At 38.7% G+C, this 14,902-nt stretch overlaps 1 protein-coding gene across 12 annotated transcripts in view; it reads right to left on the bottom strand.

Annotated features, from left to right (window-relative positions):
• LOC141508835 (peptidyl-prolyl cis-trans isomerase H) overlaps nt 1-14,902 on the bottom strand; it is a 215,584-nt gene that overhangs the window by 131,774 nt on the left and 68,908 nt on the right. For 7 of the 12 annotated variants that reach the window (XR_012474522.1, XM_074217810.1, XM_074217798.1 and 4 more), the window contains one exon: nt 8,321-8,564. The exons of the other annotated variants lie outside the window; for them this stretch is intronic. Coding sequence is in view for 6 of the 7 variants with exons in the window: in XM_074217810.1 (XP_074073911.1) it covers nt 8,321-8,564 (244 nt within the window). In the remaining variant the exon portion in view is untranslated. The remainder of the gene's footprint in view (nt 1-8,320; nt 8,565-14,902) is intronic. 12 annotated transcript variants of the gene reach the window in all.

Here is a 14,902-nt window from a genome sequence, read left to right as displayed (position 1 = left end):
AGCCTCAGATACCCAATGATTACCCTGCTATGTGGCCCCGGGTAGGCCATCCAGCCCCATTTGCCCTGCACCCTCCCCAAAATAATAATAATAAAAAATGTGCTTCAGTCTGTATTCCAACACCAACAACTCTGTCGCAGGTGGATCACATTCGTTATAAGTCCATCACAAAAGTTACTTCCATATATTTCCACCATTGCCATTGCTGATCGCAACTCCCTCCTTTTGTACTTCTCCACTACCATGTACTGTATTTCCTCTCTCCTTTCATCGACTCTGCTGTAGAGTAGCTGAGTGGTGCAGCAGACAGATCCCTGGCCCTGTCGCCAAGAGGCCCTTAGCCCCCATACCACCCCTTAGGCCCAGCATCCACCTGGCCCTATGGTCCCAGACAGGCCATCCAATCCCAGCCCCTTGCAAGAAGTAAAAAGGAAAATGTGTTATATCTGACCACTCTCCCCCCATGGTCCATCCTCTCCTCCATCACTCACATCATCCCCTTCCCCATCCCCCTTCTCTCCTTCTTACTCCAGATGTCTATACCCCATTGAGTATAAATGCTGTTTCCTCTCCTAGCCACCTCTGATGAGAGTGAAGATTCCCTCATTCCCCCTTGCCTTCCCCTTTCCATATTATTGCAATAGCTCATTGTAATAAAGAAAAATCTTATTATGTGAAATATCTTGGCCTATTCCCCCTCTCCTTTTTCTTTCTCACAATACATTTCCCTTTTTTTCTATTGACTCCGTTTTTACACCATATTTTATCTTCAAATTCAGCTTTCTCCTGTGCTTCATCTATAAAAGCTCCTTCTACCTGCTCTGTTAATTGAGAAGGTTCATATGAGTATTATCAGTGTTGTTTTTCTATACAGGAATACATGCAGTTCATCCTCATTAAGTCCCTCATATTTTCCCCTTCTCTTCCAATCTCTATGCTTCACCTGAGTCCTGTATTTGAAGATAAAACCTTCTGTTCAACTCTGGCCATTCCAACAGGAACATTTGAAATTCCCCTGGTTCACTGAAAGTCCATCTTTTTCCCTGGAAGAGGATGTTCAGTTTTGCTGGGTAGTTGATTCTTGGCTGCATTCTAAGCTCTTTTGCCTTCCAGTATATTATATTCCAAGCCCTACGAGCTTTTAATGTAGTTGCTGCTAAGTCCTGTGACATTCTGATTGCAGCTCCACAATATTTGAATTATGTCCTTCTGGCTGTTTGTAATATTTTCTCTTTGACTTGGGAGTTCTGGAACTTGGCTATAATATTCCTGGGGGTTGTATTTTTGGGATCTTTCTTTGGGGGACTCTGTGGATTCTCTCCATTTCTATTTTGCCCTCTGCTTCTAGGATATCAGGGCAATTTTCCTGTAGTAATTCTTTGAAAATGATGTCAAGGCTGTTTTCCTGATCATGACTTTCAGGTATTCCAATAATTTTTAAATTATCTTTCCTAAGTCTGTTTTCCGTATTAGTTGTTTTTTTAAATGAGATGTTTCAAATTTTCTTCTAATTTTTCATTCTTTTGGTTTTAAAGTATTGAGTTCTGATTTCTCGTAAATTCATCAATCTCCCTGAGTTCTATTCTTTGTCTGAAGGATTTGCTTTCCTCAGAGAGCTTTCTATCTCTTTTTCCATCTGGCCCATTCTGCTTTTTAAAGCATTCTTCTCCTCAATAACTTTTTGAATTGTTTTATCCATTTGACCTAAGCTGGTTTTTAGCATGCTATTTTCTTCAGCATTTTTTTGGATTTTCTTGACTAAGCTGCTGACTTCATTTTCATGTTTTTCCTGCATCTCTCTCATTTCTTTTCCTAGTTTTCTTCTAACTCCTTCATTTGATTTTCAAAGTCTTGTTTGAGCTCTGTCATAGCCTGAGCCCAATTTCTGTTTTTCTTGGTCTTTAGATGCAGGAGCTTGTGCTTCCTCATCTTCAGACTGAGTGTTTTGATCCTTCTTGGGCTCACAGGCAAAATATTTCTCAATGGTGTTCCTCTTGTTTCTCTGCTTGCTCATTATACCAGCCTTAGCCTGTTTTGAGGGTACTTCCTGAGCTTTTGGGACACTCCCACAAGGATCTCAGTGTGTGAGGCTCTGTTCTCCCTCCTGGTCTGTGAATGACCATAAGTGCCCCCCTCTGCCACAGGGCTGAGGTGGGGGGGGTCTAAGACTGCGATCAGGATCTGAATGTGGTCAGAACCCCAGAGTCCTGTTCCAGGAGCAGAGGACAGAGTTCTGCAGTCTCTCTTCACTCCCCTCCCTAGGTTCAATGGCCTCATGCCCTGGGGGCTCCTGCTTACTGGTTCCACCTGCTTCTGTTTCCTGGATCTGGGCTGCCTTGGCCATGCTGCTGCTTGCTGTGTGCCCTGGCGGATGGGCTTCATGTTCTCGCTCTGGCAGAGGTCCCCCGCTGTTCCCACAATTTGTGGCCGGTGCTCCCCGGGGCATAGCTCAGGAGACTCCCCCGCTGCTGTGAGCCATGGTTCCTAGCACTCTAGGGCTGCCTTGGGGAAGCTGAAGTTCTTTTGCTCTGGTGGTCCACCCCTTTGGCAGGCCGCCCCTCCAACCTCAGGGAGCAGAGACTTTCTGCTCTTTTCCAGGTTACCTTGAGTAGGAGAACTGCCTCACTGGATCCCTCTGTGGGTTCTGTCTCTCAAACATTTAGTTAGAGGTCTTAGATTTTAAGTTTTATGAGAGAGCACCTAAGAGACGTTCCTCTCTTGTCACCATCTTGGCTCCACCCCCCCCCCCCAACTAATGATTAGGTATTGACTTGGTAGGAAAACCTTGTTCTAAGCCCTAAAGTAGATAACAAAGATAATTATGACATGGTCTCTGCTCTCATGGAGCTTACAATCTAAAAGGGAAAATGGGGTACCCACATCATAAATATTAAAACAATATCACCATAATAATTTACCCAGGACTCAGAATAAAAGCTTAAGAATAGTGAGCTTTCTACCATGTAGCTAGAATAACAATATTAAGGCTGATATATTTAATTAATAGCTACACAAAGTTAATATAGTCTTCCAATTCAACCACAATTTATAAAAGGCCATGCATAAGACACTCAATGTTGGAGAATGACATGAATCCCCACCCTCAGGAGGCTTACATTCTAAAGGACATATGTCACACAATCACACAACTACAGAATTTGAAAGATAGAAGGTGTCTCAGAAGCCCTCTAATCCAAAACATGCTAGAGGAATCCTCATAAAAGAATTCTGGATAAGTACTCACACAGCCTCTACTTGAACCCTTTCTCAAGACAACCACTTCCACTTTGGTACAGCTCTAAAGGTTACATAATTGTTCCTGACATCAAGCCTAAATATGCCTCTTTGAAACTTCTACCCATTGCTCCTGATGCTGGAGTCAAATAGAACTAATTCATCATGGTGGGGGAGGAGGTATTTTGCAAGGCAATGGGGCTAAGTGACTTGACCAAGGTCACAGAGCTAGGTAATTATTAAGTGTCTGAGACAGAATTTGATCTCAGGTTTAACCTCTAGGGTTGGTGCTCTATCCACTGCACCACCATCCTTTCAAATACTTTAAAAGAGTTATTGTGTTCCCCCAGTTCCTTCAACCAGTCCTCATCTGTCCTGAACTCAAGATTCCTTGCCATCCTAAACACTCTCCTCTGAAAACCCTCCAATTTATCAATGTCTGGGAAGTTATGCCTTTCTTAAGAGCTCAAGATTGTCTTAGTTTTATTGACTGCTGCGTCCCACTGCTGACACACACTGACCAAGTTTGTAGGACTGATCTTTTCTCATAATGTCTGCTATTTATCCAAATCTCTGCCATCTTATACCTGTCAAGTTGATTACTTTGTAACCAAGTACAAGGTTTTGTAATTATTTTTACTGAATCTCATCTTTTTATATTCAATCCAGTGATCCAGCCAAGATCCTTTTGAATATTGATTCTGTCATATATTGAATTGCTTAGTCCTCTTAGCCTCAGGTCACCTGCAACTTTAATAAGCATATGATTTATATCTTTATCCAATTTATTAGTTAAAAAAGAACAGATGGTCAATCATAGATGCCTAGGCCCCATAGTTGAAGAACTACCCCTTGCCTCACTGACCCAGAACTACTGATAACTCTTTGACTCTGCCATTCTATACATTCTGAATCCAACTGATCATAGTATTAGCACTTAAAGCTGATCTTTCCATCTTCCCCAACAACAATTTGAGATACCTTGTCAAATGCATTTATAAAAATTTATGTAAAGTTTATGTCTAACATTTTCCCTTGTCTGTTAAATATAAGATTGGGGGGGATTAGTGGATGAAGGAAGAATTCAAATGGAATATTAGAATAGCAAGAGAACATTTTCAGCTAAGGAAATCTGAGAAGGCTCCATAAATAAATTGATGGCGGAGCTGAACCTTTCAGGAAGGTAAGGATAAGAGACAAAGATGAAGAAGGTATGCATTTTAAGCATCAGAGACCATCTGCAGAAATGAAGAGGTAGGAGATGGCATGTGGAGTTCTAGGATGATTGGAATATAAAGTGTTATGAAAAAGAGGGATAGGAAAATAAGGCTGGAAAAGGTAGGTTGGAGCTGAACCATGATGGGTTTTAAATTCCAACCTAAATAATTTGAATTTCATCCTCTAGTAGGAAGTAATGTAGTCAGATCTAGGCTCTAGGAAGATAATTTTGGTAGTTGTGTAAAATACATTTTGGACAGGGGAAGTGTTGCAGGAAGTGGGACAATTATTATTGGCTATAGGAGATTGTGGGGAGAACCAGGGGGTGTAAGCAGTATGTATCAAGAGAAAGGGAAAGATCCAAGTGATGGATGAAATTGAAAAGGGCAATAAATTTGGCAAAATTGAATAGGTTTAACTTCTAAATAAACAAAATCAATATAAGCTTTATTTAAAGCAAACAACAAAAATGAAAACCACTCATAATTGAGAATAAATATATAAACACACTATCCAAACAAATATCAAGAATTAATCAACAGAAGAATGAGTTTCAGTTATAAAACAGTGTAAAAGTATATCAAATGCAATCTGAATTTCTTAAATAAAATAATTTCAATGAAATGGATTCTTTAATACTTTGGGGATCTGCAATTTTGTTGATATGAATGTTTGCTTCTCCAAAGTAGATTGCCACCCTTCCATAATTCAGTATGTCTTTGAAGCACTTTGGTTGAAAAGCTTATCCCTGTGGCCAAATGACTCACATGTGCATCAGAGTATGCATTTTGCAAAGTGCTTTCCTTACTCTAAGTCTATGGTAGAGGTCACACAAGGATTATTTTACTTGTGTAAGTCACACTCCCATTCCTTCTATGATCCCCTTCTAAACCCTGTCTGTTGCTATCTTTCTTTTTCTTTAAGTTGTAGCACTGTTTCCATGAGACCTTTCTTGATTCAACCAGTCAGGGCTTTAAATAAAGCTTAAGATCCCAACATTTTATCCTTCTTGGATTTACACTAAGCATTCTATCAGTTATTTGCATATGTCTCATATTCCTACTGTACTATAAGGTCTTCAAGGGTAGGGACTTTGCCTTTTCTAATACCTAACACATTAATAAATATATGTTGCATTCATTCCTATCAATGAATTAAAAGAGTTCCTCCTGCTCCATGAAATGATACAGATCCATGGATGTCATCATAATTAAGGACATCTATTCTTGGCCCTGGGAAGAAGAGACACATATGGATAGTAGGTGACTCTCTGCTGAGAGGCATGAAAGCATATATAGATCAATGTGACATGACCAGTCAGAAGACGAGCTGTGCTCAGGGGGCACATCACATCCAGGATGTGACAGTGAGCTTTCAAAGATTTAACAGATACGATGTCCATCACCCCCTATGACAATGTATATGGGAACAATTGATATCATTAGAAGGAATCTGGAAAGAATCCCTAAGAATTTTAAAGTTCTCAGAATTAAATCAAAGGACTAGAGGGCACAGGGATCATATTCAACACTTCTGCCAGATCAAGGTAGGAACTTCAGAAGGTGAGGCAAGTATAATCATCTAGAAGGACATCAGGGAGAATGATCAGAATTTCTAGAACAAGGTTTAATTTTCAAAAATGATGAGTTCTTTGATTAGGGCGGGATGCTTCCCCACTTTTAGCAGAGGGATGATGGACTAGAAGTGCAAAATGAGAAATACATTTGCATGCTTTGCTTGTCTCCATTTATAGCTTAAAGGGAATACCTTTTATTTTGAGGATGAGACTTAGCGGGTAGAGGGAGGATAGTAATTGTGGCACCCAAAAAAGGAGCATAGAGAACCAATGAAACATTTTAAAAATACATAAATAAAGCAGAAGAATGAACCCTGGACCTCTTTTTAGGATATCTGGATGTAGATCCTGACTCAATTTAAATCAGCAACCACATATTGAGTATATACTAATGAGTCAGCCACTGTTTAAGATGCTAGAGATAGAAAGTTTCTGACTCTACCTTAGTAGCCATGGAAAAGTCACTAACCCAATGAGATAATATATGTAAAGTGTTTGGTATACATATGTAATATATATATGTATATATATATAGTATACAAATATATCTGTATACAATATACATAAAGCACAGTGTCTGATACATCATAGGAGCTTTAGTTTCCTTTCCTTAAGCTCTCAGAGTCTCAGGTTATCCATATGGCGATAATAACAATAGTACTTACTTCATAGAGTAAGTGCATAAAGTATCTTGCAAATGAAAAGTTCTATATACATGTCCATTGTTTCAGTAATTATCATCATAAGCAATTATACTTTCCATAATTTTTCTCCGTTTGGTCCCTTTCTCTTTTTCAGATATACAGAAAATCAATCCCTTAGTGTTTTTTAGAGTGCCTCCTCCAACTTCATATTTCTTTCTCCTTGAGAGTTCCCGTCTGGTCCGAATGCTCTTCCCATTTTCAACTTTTCTAGAGTCATTTTTACTCTCCCATGTTGCTGATTAGTGACTGAAAGATTGAGGTACAATAGGGGTGGCTAGGTGGCACAGTGGATAAAGCACCAGCCCTGGAGTCAGGAGTACCTGGGTTCAAATCCAGTTTCAGACACTTAATAATTACCTAGCTGTGTGGCCTTGGGCAAGCCACTTAACCCCATTTACCTTGCAAAAAACCTAAAAAAAAAAAGAAAAAATAAAGATTGGGGTACAAATGTGGTGGTTCTACTGTTATCAATCATTAAAATAATTTGTACTAGAAATTCTGATAGGATCATTTGCATTTTTTGTAGGCTTACTGGCCTCCTCCCAATTTCATCTATAAATGCTTTGAGGATAATTTGGCTTAGTTAAGGGTCTCATGCCAAGCTTTCAGCAGACATTTTTCTTCATTTTCTGCTCAACAGAAGGAAACATTTCCTAATGATAGAAGCTCTCAGGAAAAATCAGAAATGGAAAGGGCTGTGCTGGAAGGTAATAATGATGACAACTGATATTTATATAGCATGATAAAGATTTATAAAGCACATTACTCATTTTACATTTCCAGCATTTTACAGATGAGAAAAGAGGCAGAAAGTAACTTATCCAATAATACAACCAGGATTCGAACCCAGATCTTTTGATTCAACAATCCAGTGCCCTTTCAAATACACCAGAGTAATGTGTTTCCTGGTCCCTGGAGAGTTTCAGATAAAAAATGGTCAGATGATCACTTGCTAGAGATGTGGTAGACAAGAGTCATGCTTCTATCAGGAGTGTGACTAGATAGCCTTCCAATTCTAAGATTCAATTGTTCACTAAAGAAAGCACTCTGAGGCAATTTGCTAAATACAATCCTCTATCAGATCTTTAGAGAGTAACATCATATCAAACAATTGTAATTATATGCCAATATCACTCAATAAATAAACATTTATTGAATGACTTGTTGGTGCAAAGCATTGAATTAAGGGGATAATTCATGGTGCTGGACCCCAAGGAACTCTCTTATATCCTAGTTTGGGAGACAGGATTTCATTATATAATTATCAATAAATAAATGAAATTATAGGAAATATCCTGTAAATTATGGAAGCATATTAATAGACATAAGATGTTAGTAGAACAAATCCAAAAAGTTTAATTTTGGAAAAGAATAAAGAAATTTTTTCTGTAATTGAACATTCTTTCTTATCCTTTGTCATAGTCATGCCAAATGGCTTGATTCAAACCATGTATACAGGCCTTACTCAATAAATTCTTGGTGATAGTGATGATGTCAAAATAACTTATATCCATAGCTGAATACAGGAAATTGAGTAGCAACATTTATTTACAAAATTATGTTTTTTCTCACTAGTAATGCAACATACCTCTTGGCTACTGTCATCTGAACTATCTCCAGAACTGGGAGAATGGAGAAAGTGTTTACTCAGCTGGTTCAACTCTTCTCTAAACTTTTCCTCCTCAGTCTTGCTATTAAATGGCTCCCTCTCAGCATTTACATCTTGTTCCTGTTGAGGATGTTCTTTCTTTTCCATCTCTTTTGGATAAGTGCCCCCCTTCACTGGTTCCTTTAGCATGTCCATCTGTCTGCTACATTCTGCTAATTCAGGACTTGATGCAAATGTAACAGAAACCATTCAAAATGTTTATTATTGTAGCAGAAGATAAAGGAAAAAAAAACTTAGACTGGAAACAAGATTTACTAACTAGATGTATTTAAAAAGCAGATATCCTATTTCTATGAGTGGTCTACTTTGTTAAGGGTGGTAATGCACTACTGGAGATAACAGATAAGAGTCCCTCTGTCCCTTCTAAACTTTTCAGGTCCAACCAGGTTTATGTTTTAGGCAAGTAGAGGATGTCAGTTTTGAGGCCATCTAAATGTAACTGAATTATCAATTGTTTTAAAAGATTAATTCAACAAATAATAAGTTGTTTTGGTGTATGTGACACTAAGTAATCCATTTGCCTGAATTTTCCTCTTTTCAAGCCCAAAGTTTGGTTATATGCAAATAGAATTGAGAGGTATGCTGAAAAAATGGTAAGGAGTTATTAAGAGATTGTAACTATCCTACCTTCTCCATCCTATTCACACCATTTCCAAAAATAGCTAGAGTTCATTGAGTGTCCAAATGGGACATAGATCTATTGCAGCTGAAAACAGCTGTATATGCCACATAAGAAATGTGATTTCTTTCTCTAGAACCTTCTTCCCCCACATCAGAGAGCACTATCTTACTTACAGAACTGTGATTTGGTGCTATAAATAGAGTGGATTCCAGTCTTCTAAGAAGTTCAAAATCTAAATCATTGAATACTCTAGTGAATATGTTTGTAAGACATACCTATGCATAAACATATAAGAATTTTTATCATTTACTGGTCAAAGGGATGAAGAACTAGAAACAATATATCACTTGGATTATAATTAAAAACTCTAGTTCCTAGTTATCACTGGGCAAAGGGAAAAGAAATAGCTAATTTTTCTCTGAAAAATTTTAATGAAGAAAACATTTTTTCTTCTGACCTCTCATAGCACTTTATATATGTCACACTTTATATCATATTTTTCACTAGATCCATTGCATAGCTATTATGTAAAACTCCATGCCATAATCCCCAATAGACTGAAAACCTATTAAGTATAGGAAGTATAAATTACCTTTCTATCTCTTAGTACTTACAATAGTGCTTAATACTTCTCCACTCATTGATTTTAGGAATTATTTACATACTATAAAAGGCTAATGAGGTAAGGGATTATCTGGGCATATGACACTCTTTCATTTAGGGCTTGATGGTTGAAGGGTGATGAAGTAACAGAGACGTTTTGGGATAGATGTTCCTGAGAGAAATGGACAGTAGAATGGGGTATGAAAGGAAATAGGGGTAATGAGGTTGTCTAAAAGCCCTCTGATTTTAAGAATACAGCAAGAATTTTAAACTTTATAACTCTTCCTAAATGAGTACATATACCCACAAGGGGGAAAATACTCATAGGATGATACATGTGTTCCTCTAAACTACATACTTACATAAAATATTGCTAGAGCTATAAATCTTGCTAGCCTCCAACTGGAGGCAGTTGGAATGAGAATAGTTAGTGAAGCAGCCATGAGATGCTAGTACTGTTTCTATTCTGATGTTTTAAGTCTCTCTCTCTCTCTCTCTCTCTCTCTCTCTCTCTCTCTCCTATCAAATCTCTATCCACTCAATCTTCCATCCCCATGTGGGTCAGAAATTGGAAAAATAGAAAATATGAGCTACTCATATTATGAGCTCATCTTTTTAAAAGGAATAAAAGCCATAGGAATACTGTGTATCAGGTGCTAAAGAAGATCCCTTTGAAAACACAAATCATGTATTCTCCTAAATGATGTATTGCTATAGAGCAATTAAATTTCCTTCTATGCCATGATAATTGGTCTTTCCTTAAGGTTAGAAAGAAAGAGAGGAATAGGGGAATTCTATCACCATTTCATTTTTATCCCATTGACTACTCTCAACAAACAAAGATGATAATTTTAAAACTATACTTCTATTTAATGGAGACATAGTCATATTTCCAGGATTACATTCCCTGGTTATCTATTAATGTCTTAGCATCAAGAAGTATCAGAATGAGGTTACCAAGTCATAAGTCTTGATGTGGATACCACTTAATAATTTATAAAGTGATTTATGACATAACTGGATTTATGTTAAATTTACAGATGACAGTAAATTGTTTTGGAATAGAGAAAATTAATTAGAAATACTTATAGAGAAATGGTCCATAAAAAAACTAAGAAAGGGCAGATAGGTACTACAGTAGATAGAGAAGCAGCCCTGGAGTCAGGAGTACCTGAATTTAAATCCAGCCTCAGACACTTAATAATTACCTAGCTGTGTGGCTGTGGGCAAGCCACTTAACCCCATTACCTTGCAATAACCTAAAAAAAAAAAAAAAACTAAGAAGATGAATTCAATTGTAATAAATGTAAATTTTTAAATTTAATAACAACATTAACCTGGCACCATAATTTCCATTACTTTAAGCTACTGAATTAATCTAACAGGAAGTATATGATGAAACCAAGATCCATAGTTCCAAAGCTCACCATCAATTCATTCTTGCTACTTATTATAATTTTATATTACAAATTCCAGTAACCAGGTTCTTGTCTTATTCCTTGCAATCAATGTACAACATTATACATCAAGTCACAACAAACTGGATTTTTATATTATTCTTTCATTTTAAAATTCATTTCTTAGTCTCATACTCTTTGGGCTCAACTTTGCTCACCTAAAGTTCTACCTTTGAAGATAAGTTCCCGGGCTTAGTTTTTAAGAGATGCTAACCAAATACCTTTCTTTCCCCTTTACACCACTAATACCAAACAATTGTCTAGTCTGAATTTGACCTACTGCCAAGATTGTCCACCTGCTGAGACATGCACCTGTTATCCACTGCTTAGATTTTTCCCAATAGCCACAGCTATTGGACCTGCCTGCTGCTGAGATCAATAGTCAGTACCTATCCTGCCCTGCCCTGGTGGGCCCTCTTTCTGGGTCCTACCTATCACTGGTCTTTTTCATCTGACTACTGACTGACCTCAGCTCTAACATTTAAAGACCAAAGACAAACTAAACAGACAAACATTAAGGAAAGACAAATTGAGAACAAGTAGTATGTAGCAGAGAGAAACTTAGAGCTCTAAATTAAATATGGAAGTAAGCAAAACCACTTATCAAAAAACCTTAGACAAATACCCAAGGGTAGGGTTGTTTTACTTTGGTCCTCAGGACAACATTTTGCCCAATAACAAAGTTTAGCCCACGTTAGGATTTTGATAAATATTGCTGGTAAACAGGCAGGCAGATGGGCAGCCAGACAAACAGACTTTTTTTTTAGCTTTTTGCAAGGCAATGGGGTTAAGTAATTTACCCAAGATCACACAGCTAGGTAATTAAGTGTCTGAGGTCACATTTGAACTCAGATCCTCCTGATTCCAGGGCCAGTGCTCTATCCACCACACCACCTAGCTGCCCCCAAATGAACTCTTAAAGGCCTTCTAGCCTAATCCTCCACATCACTGCCAGGACTCCTGCACCTAGAAGTCCAAGTATCTTATTATGATTGACATACATCATTATTAAGCCCTGGCAGAAGTCCCATAACAAGGCCTCCAGCCATAGCTGACAAATTAGACAGTATTGAGCCTGCAGACTCAAGTGCATCCACTGGACTTGGCAAAGACTTGTCTACCCTGAGGATACAGTATTGTTGCCTGCTATCAGATGCAGAATTAATGGACTTCAGAGAATGAACTAGTGTCTTGATGGAGGCAACCTCTGCCCTAGGGCCTGTTTAGATAAAGGGTTACTCAAAAATTCGAACTCCTGATTAAAAGGTGGTTAATTGGCTGCAAGCCTCTTATAATACAATTTATTCCTCCAGAGAGAAAAACTGGCTGTACCATGGACTTCAATCTGACCCCTTACCTCCCAATCCCCAATAACTCTAATTCCACTTGGCCTATGATCATACAGCTGTCTACTTGACCAGCCTCTCCCCACACATCCCACCTTTGCTCCAGTTCCCTAGCTTCACCTCAGGCCAATTCTCTGACCTTGCCCTATCCTGTACTGGATTTCTCTGTTATCTGCCAGAAGGAGCACATACCTTCCTTGCTTTAATGCAACTAATTAATTATTATTTCTTAGTCATTTAGAAAACCAATCTAAAGTAAGCTTGCCTCTTCATACCTGGGAAGGAAATCAGCCCCTCCTACGTTTCTTTTCCCAGATAGATCTTTACTTCCATAGTCACACTTGTTAGGTATCTCAAAAGCCCATCACTTCTGTAAGACTAGCTCCTTCACAAATTTTCTTTGGCATTAGCCCTTAAGTCACTTACTATTTCAATGTCTCTCAGTCATCCAACTCTTCTGGGTACCTGAGGATAGTAATCTTTTTTTTTTTTGCAGGGCAAATGGGGTTAAATGGCTTGCTCAAGGCCACACAGCTAGGTAATTATTAAATGTCTGAGGCTGGATTTGAACCCAGGTACTCCTTACTCCAGGGCTGGTGCTCTATCCACTGCGCCACCTAGCTTTCCTCTGAGGATAGTAATCTTACCAAGATATTTTGAATATGTCTAGCAACATGAATAGAAAAGATAGCAACAACTTAAAGCAGAATCCCTGAGGGGGAAAGGAAGAAGGCAAATGAGTCACATTACAAGAATCAATCAACAATCTGCTTAGCCCAAAGAGAGAGAAGACTTAGGGAAATACAAGAAAATCCAAAGGAAATTGTCTTCTATGCCAGCACATGGCACAGGAATTAAGACTTGTGCTTAATTCTGCCCAAGAGGAAAGAGCTAGGTAGAAATTGTAAAGAGGTAAACTTAGGCTTAAAGTCAGGAACATCTTCCTTTCAGTTCTATTAAAAAATAGAAAGGGATGTGTTGGGAAGCAGTGGGAAGATTTCTGAGCAATGGCTAGATAGCTAATTGTGAAGATATTATAGAGGGGGGACTTTTTTTTCCTACTTCAGGACTGTAAATAGATTTATCCTTGTAGATTTATGAGTATTCCAGCATTCTGTGAATAAATATTTATAGAGCACCTCCTCTAGGCAAGGCACTTTACTAGATCCTGAGCCTGAGATGAGAGATGGTTCGAGACACAGGAGGAGATGAATGCTAAGAGAGTCTAAAGCTGAGGTCTGCATCAGGAAGTATAACATAGGGCCAGAGTTCCCACTGTGGACCTGGCCATAGAAAACAGATGGACAATAAGACCTCTTTTGAGGAGAACGGAGACATTTCTTATGTCAGGATTTCCTGGATTACCAGCAGGTTCAGAGCTGAGACATGGCTCTTTGACAACTCTTCTAAAGGACCCTGGAGCTCTAAACAGTATTCTTTTTTTTTTTTGGAAGAAACCTTAGTAGCTATTTATTTAAATTCATATCTGAAAAAAAAATCTACAATACACCTAACAAGTATTCATTTTTCCCCCATTCTATTTTATTTTTTTATTCTCATTTTGTACAAATGGTTTTTTTACATTAATAAAATATTCTTGTTTAAGAGTAAACAAAATACCCCTCCCCCCATGAATATAGACTTGCTTGGGCGATAAAGTAAAGGGGAGAGAAAAAAAATTAAAATTAAAAAAAATAATAGTAATAATTGTAGGTATGGCCAGGTGGCGCAATGGACGAAGCACCAGCCCTGGAGCCACAAGCACCTGAGCCCACATCCAGCCCCGTAGACCCAACAATCACCCAGCCATGTGACATGCAAGCCACCCGATCCCCACTGCCCTGCAAAAACCAAAAAGAAGGAAAACAGACCCAAAATAAAATAAAATAGTAATAATAGTAGGGATGGCTGGGTGGCAGACAGAGCATTGGACCTTGAGCCAGGAGCACCTGGGTCCAAATCCGGCCTCAGACACCCAAAGATCACCCTATGTGGCCCCAGGCAGGCCACCCAGCCCCATTTGCCCTGCACCCTCCCCCAAATAATAATAATAAAAAATGTGCTTCAGTCTTTGTTCCAACACCAACAACTCTGTCATGGGTGGATTGCATTCTTTATGGTAAGTCCATCGCAAAAGTTGCTTCCATATTTTTCCAACGTTGCCATTGCTGATCACAACTCCCTCCTTTCGTATTTCTCCACTACCATGTACTATATTTTCTCTCTCCTTTCACTCTGACTCTGCTGTAGGGTAGCTGAGTGGCACAGCAGACAGATTCCTGGTCCTGGGGCCAAGAAGCCCTGAGCCCCCCATACCACCCCTTAGGCCCAGAATCCACCTGGCCCCATGGTCCTGGACAGGCCTTCCAATCCCAGCCCCTTGCAAGAAGTAAAAAAGAAAATGTGTTATATCTGACCACTGTCCCCCTATGGTCCATCCTCTCCTCCTTTATTCACATCCCCACCCCTTCCC

The sequence above is a fragment of the Macrotis lagotis genome, chromosome 1 (assembly GCF_037893015.1).
Source record: "Macrotis lagotis isolate mMagLag1 chromosome 1, bilby.v1.9.chrom.fasta, whole genome shotgun sequence".
Lineage (NCBI taxonomy): Eukaryota > Metazoa > Chordata > Mammalia > Peramelemorphia > Peramelidae > Macrotis > Macrotis lagotis.
The sequence above is the reverse complement of the archived record's forward strand: the minus strand, read 5'-3'. Positions and strand labels throughout refer to the sequence as shown.